This window comes from Nelumbo nucifera, chromosome 1 (assembly GCF_055504915.1).
Source record: "Nelumbo nucifera cultivar China Antique chromosome 1, China Antique-T2T, whole genome shotgun sequence".
NCBI classification, from domain to species: Eukaryota; Viridiplantae; Streptophyta; class Magnoliopsida; order Proteales; family Nelumbonaceae; genus Nelumbo; species Nelumbo nucifera.
This window is the reverse complement of record NC_142649.1, coordinates 216,018,212-216,024,587: the sequence shown is the minus strand read 5'-3', so window position 1 is coordinate 216,024,587 and position 6,376 is coordinate 216,018,212. Positions and strand designations below refer to the sequence as shown.

Here is a 6,376-nt window from a genome sequence, read left to right as displayed (position 1 = left end):
ATTCTTTTCTGTAACTTCCAATTGTTGTCAATCCAATGAGCAGTTATACACATGAATTTATCATCAGTATGCTCAGATCTCCAATTATCGGAAGTTAAACAAATCCGACCAAGTGTATTAAACAAATCACTTTTCACACCTTCTCTCATTTTCACATAACTAGACATGATATCTCTTTTAGCAGTATGCCTACTCACATTTTTAAATTCAGGATTTATAGATTGAACAAAGAATCTAAAACCAGGTTCTTCAACAGTAGTAAAAGGGTGTTTTCCACATACAAGAAAAATTGATAATGACCTACGAGACTCTTGTTGATCAAACTTGTAGTTTTTCAAAGAAGTACTCCCATCAGTGTTTGATTGAGTAGTTACTTTGTACTGTCTAATATCATGAATTCTACGTCTAGGGCAGCGCTCTAAATGACGCTTCAAGTGAGTAGTTCCCTTACTTGACTTACCTTGTAATATTTTCATGCAGTGCTTACATCGTGCCTTCTCCGAATTAATCTTTTCCATTTCTTCCCACACCTTAGATGTCAATCTTTTCTTAGTGGAAGTCTGGTCAAACTCTTGATAGTCATCATCAACTATATCTACTCCAGTAGTTGCATTTTCACTTGCCATTGACATGACAGTAATTATTAAATATGAAATAACCTGCATAATGAATTCTAATTTTATCAATAAGACAAGCATATATTAAATAAAAAACTAAAAGAAATTTCTACAATTTGTTTACATTAAAAAAGAATATAATTTTTGAATCTGCAAAAAAAAACCAATTGCAGATTATCCAATATAAATTCTGAATTCAATAATCAATATAAATTAGAATTTATTTACATTAAAAAAGAATATAAATTCAATATAAATTCTGAATTCAATAATCAATATAAATCAGAATTTATTTACATTAAAAAGAATATAAATTCAATATAAATTCTGAATTCAATAATCAATATAAATCAGAATTTATTTACATTAAAAAGAATATAAATTCAATATAAATTCTGAATTCAATAATCAATATAAATCAGAATTTATTTACATTAAAAAAGAATATAAATTCAATATAAATTCTGAATTCAATAATCAATATAAATCAAAATTTATTTACATTAAAAAATAATATAAATTCTGAATTTATTTACATTGTCAAAATCTTTTCAATCTTTGTGTCACAGTCCTCTTTCTCGCATATGCCTTCTATGCTGATCTTTCCAAACTATGAAATGCAGGAAAAAAATGTCAAAATTCATCCGTACCCATAACACAAATGCTATTTTTCTTTTGGGCTGGTCTAGTCTCCCTATTTGGATCGTGCCCTATAGAGGATCGGGACAGGCATGGGAATGGGATAGGTCAAATTAAACGGGTTTCGAAGATAATCTATATGCTGTCCTGCTTCTAACTGTGAACTCTAACGTGGTTCATAGTCTCAGTCTGATTAATCCAAACAATTCAGCTCTTAAGGACAACAATATAGATATATGCCCTTCTGTGAAAAAAACCAATCATGTCCATGCCCCATTAGGTTAATGGGGGTGAAGAACAGTTTTGGGCCCATAATTTGTGGATCAAAGCACACAAACTTTTACAAGTGACCAATTGGCTACCTACCACACACCCACAAGCCCATATTTTTTTTTATTTAAATAGAAAACATGAATAAAGCTAATCAGTGCACACGACAGTTCTATTGTCTTCGCTTCTGTTCAGCCCTTCTTCTTCTTCTTTCCTTAGTACGGACTCCCTTTTACCTTATTGGGTCAGTGTAGTTAATGTTTTTCTCTCCTTCCTGTGTTCCAAAGACTGAACTGGGTCCTAAAGCTTCTTCTGCCTGAGACATGACTAAGTATCATTTGTCAGTTGGTTACAGCAGAAAGCCATGTATTTCTGGGTTTTTTTTTTCGGGAGAGGGGACTAATTATGAGATCCCTAGTTAGCTAACTTAGCTTAGCCCTCTCAAAGAGGGAAAATTGACAAGAGGAAGCAAAGCTGCAGAATTTCGAAAGGTGTTTTGTTGTAAAAGTAAAAATATCAACACAAGTCGCATTCATTCAATGGGTATTACTGCTGAAATCTGTAAAAGCAATATGAGTAAGCACCATCAAGAAAGAAAACAGAGGGATGATCTACATCAAACATGGGAAGACTATGAAGGTCTTGCCTTCTCGAGAAGAAAAATAGATAAAAAGGAAGGAACAATTCAATTTATTGATGCTTACAAAAATGATCGGTTTGGAGTGGGGTAAACAGGTCGAAATCTCCATGTATCGGACGTGAACCCAATACAAGCCACCAACTCTCCCAAGTGCTGCCACTCGGACCGAGTGGGGTTTATCATGACATCATCTCCATCGTGTCCTGAGTCTCCTGACGTTTCTGCTTCAAGCACTAACAAGTTCTCAGTTCTCACTTCTCAGTTCTCACCCCATCCCTCTTTTATGGCTTACAAGTTACAACATTTCTCTTATTTTGTTGTTTAATATTATTTGATTATTTCTGTATATTAATTGTTTCTAGATAGAGAGAAGAAACAAGCCACTTCTGCGGTTCTACCTTGTTCAGAAACAGTAGAACCAACAGTTATAAAAACAGTAAACACTAAAGATTGTTATAGAATAAAATGGTAAAGAGGACTCACCGCCGCCGCCGGTGATTGTATTCGCCGGAGAGTTCGCGGTGAATAGGTGACTATGGTCTGTGAGCTGCGAGCTTGACCTGCGATTTTGAATCACTTGATCAGTTCACGTCTGAGAAAGAGAGAGAGAGAGAGAGAGAGAGAGAGAGCTCACCACCGCCGCCGGAGTTGTTGCGTCGGTGAACGTTCGCCGCCTCGCCGGTTGTGGCTGCCTGAGAGTGTGAGAATGAGAACAGTGCACTGTGGAGGATGTGGAGAACTAGAGATTGGAGATGAAGGGTCGGCTGAAAAAAAAAGAATGGGAAGAGACATAGATGTCTCGACCAGGGGTTTTATTTAGGTTTAAGTATAGGTCGGGCCGGGCCGAGCTCGGGCCAGGCTATTTTGGCAAATCCCGAGCTCGGCTCGAATTTATTGCGGGCCGGGCTTTTTGGCCCGAGGTTAAGCCCGCGGGCCCATATGCTTGTTCAAGCCCGTTCGGGGGCCGGGCCGGCCCGTCGGGCCGCCCGGCCCATGAACATGTCTATCGGCGACGCACACGACTAATAAGGAGTATCCTGCACAGGCAAGTAAAAGAACTCCACCGAGGAAGAGCAAACCTCTCGAAGACCTCGGTGGATGCCCTCATCTCGATAACCCAGGGAGCCCTATCCATCTTGAAAACGGACACCCAATTATAAATAGATATTCTCCACTCGAGGTAAGGGACCTTTTTTGGAATGACACTCTTTGAATACCTCTTTGCACTCTCTCTTTGGCCCGAACCAGCACTATTTCAACTTGCTAGGCTCAGCTACATCCTTCTCGATCCTATTGACTTGAGCGTCGGAGTACCTACTTGTGGAACAACTCCTCAGCCCTCATCTCGATAACCCAGGGAGTCCTATCCATCTTGGAAACGGACACCCAATTATAAATAGATATTCTCTACTCAAGGTAAGGGACCTTTTTTGGAACGACACTCTTTGAATACCTCTTTGCACTATCTCTTTGGCCTGAACCAGCACTATTTCAACTTGTTGGGCTCAGGTACATCCTTCTCGATCCTACTGACTTGAGCGTCGGAGTACCTACTTGTGGAACAACTCCTCAGTCCTCTGACCTTTCTCCTAGTTGCAGATCTCGATGTACGACTTCATCCTTCCACCTCAACTTCGTTCAGTTGATAGGACTTTGATTGTATCCTTAGTTTGGAACACCTCGGATCGGACAGCATCAACTCCTTTTCAAAAAGGGCATGGAGTGAACAAGAGATTGATGTCTTGCCAACATGGGAAGTGAGGTGTTGAGAAAGGGTAAGATTGGTGCTGTCGAAGCTGACATGGGAATTGAGGATTTGGATGAGGTCCTCTCATTGGTGCTGTCCTCTCATTGTATTAGTGAAGTCCCTCTATGTTTCCCAGCATAGTCAGGCCCGAGTGCTTTCTAGGACCTTTTTCTCCATCCCAGCTGTTGTATACAACTCTTTGTATACATAAGTGCATTGTGGGAAACGTCAAATTCATGTTTGCACAACAACAGTTATAGTAGCATTTTCGTTTTTCAAAGCATGGTCGTTTATTATTCATTTTTGCACAAAATAACCCAACCAAACAACATTTTTGAGAATTGGGACCTGCTCCTTACACTGTCCTCACAATCACTTCCCACCATATAATGGGAACATCTGCAGAATTGAGATCCGCTCTTCACAAAGAGCATCTCACATCCAATCCCCCACTGTATATTAAGAACATTTTCCTTTGAAGGTTCGTGTGAGAAGCATTCTATGAGAAATAAATCCAGAATCGTTGGGAATTGGAATCTATTCCTTATAAAGGGCTTTTCATACTAATCTTACAGCCACATCCCAGTGAATTCAGCCAGGCCTTTTTGTAAAGACTGGGCTGAATCCATGTAAACTTAGAACGGATTAGCAGGGTTCAGAAATTGTGGAAACATTCTTCTTCAAAATTGTTGAAGTCATATCCTTTGAGAGAGAGAGAGGGAGATAAATATAAACCTTGAGGTCTAGATCTCCTCGATCACATGGGCTGAATAGCATACTCTGGTCCTGGTAGGCTGCTGGTAGGACGCAAGCAGGAGATTAGGAGGGAGGTGCAGACCAAGATGACAGATAGAAAGTTTAAACGCGGCGCAACCGTCTGCACTTGTATTTTCGTCTTTCTCCTCCTAGCCGGTGTTACAGCTCTTATAGTATGGCTTGTATATCGTTCCCATAAGCCTCAATTCACGGTCCTGGGCGCTGCTATCTACGATCTTAACACGACAGCATCCCCGATGTTGATGTCGACCACCATGCAGTTCACAGTCGTGACTCGGAACCCCAACAAGCGAACTTCCATATATTATGACCGGCTATCGGCTTATATTTCATACAGGAATCAGGCAATCACGCCCCCGACAATTCTGCCACCGCTGTTCCACGAGAGACATAGCACGGTGACGTTGTCGCCGATGCTGGGAGGGGCGATGGTGCCAGTATCGATGGATGTGGTTAATGGATTGGTGATGGATGAGGCGTGTGGGGTAGTACCCTTGAGGTTGGTATTGTTGGGAAGGTTGAAATGGAAAGCTGGAGTGTTTACAAGTGTGCATTATGGGGTATACATCAAATGTGATATGTTTGTGGGTTTGAAGAAGGGTTTTGTGGGTCAGGTGCCTCTGCTTGGGTCTCCGGATTGTAGCGTCGATATTTAAGTTTTTAATGATCTTTCTCTTCTTCGTTACTTTTCTTTCTGCATGCAATTGGTATTATGTAGTAGTATATATGAAGGTAAAATGGTTCCCCCTGTCTCTCGTCTCTCTGCCACACTGCTGCTTAAAATGGGTATCTCTTCGATCTCACTCTCAATCTCAGAGAGATAAGTTATGTGGTCGATCGATGAAATACAAATAGAATTATTGAAATTCTACTTTTGCATGCTTCGTGATCTTGTTAATAGATGGTTATCGATCAGTTATCACCTAGCTATCAGCATCACCAACAGATATGCTTTCTTTAGTTGTAGAGCAATACAAGCAAACTGAAGAGGCATGCATGACCTTCACAATCAAAATTCCTTTTGTTTTGTGAATTAATAAGGGATTCGTGACGGCCGGGGTGTCCTAAATTTGCTATCTTCAGACTTGAGGGTATTAGTAGTTTCTTAGGAATTGTTGTTTGAAGTTGGAGAGGAACGATATGAACATCGGTGAAATTTGAAGTTTTGAACTGAATTAGCTTAATTAATGAATGAAAAACGTAACTGGACAGAGGAGGGGAAGATGCTGGGATTGTCATCGCATCGCACACCAGACTAATGATTAAAGTGGTGGACACTGACTGGACAAGGTATCCGATTCATCTTTTTAGTTGATGCGTTGATTCCAAACCAACGTCGCATCCCCAACCATATCATATATATTTGGGTTGTTCTGAATCTGATTCCTTCACTTATTAAACATTAATTGGGCATATATGCTCGGATGGCTCAACCTTCTCCGTGCCTTTGCTTTGCCATGGTAGATGGTAGAATCGTGGGACATCATGACTACTCCAATCAAACAAACACATACAACTCCACTGTGCAGAAGTCTAGGTCCATTTTTCTTCCATTACATTCTTATATTCATAAATCCCTGTTTTGTTCAGGGGTTAATTATCCTTGTTTTTTCTTCTTTTGTATGGTAAAATGGATGTGCTCTTTCAGTTTGACATTTTCCCACCTTTTGAACTTGCTTCAGCACT

General features: G+C 40.1%; 1 protein-coding gene across 1 annotated transcript; it reads left to right on the top strand.

The window, feature by feature from the left end:
• Nucleotides 1–4,403: 4,403 nt before the first annotated feature.
• On the top strand, nt 4,404–5,438 carry LOC104604641 (NDR1/HIN1-like protein 12). The gene has a single exon (XM_010269075.3). It carries the CDS (start codon nt 4,756–4,758, stop codon nt 5,344–5,346), a length of 591 nt encoding a protein of 196 aa, XP_010267377.1. The 5' UTR covers nt 4,404–4,755; the 3' UTR covers nt 5,347–5,438.
• The last annotated feature ends 938 nt before the right edge of the window (nt 5,439–6,376 follow it).

What these genes read in the sequence shown, in the direction of transcription:
- LOC104604641 (XM_010269075.3), top strand. Translation starts at nt 4,756, where the DNA reads ATGACAGATAGAAAGTTTAAACGCGGCGCAACCGTCTGCACTTGTATT.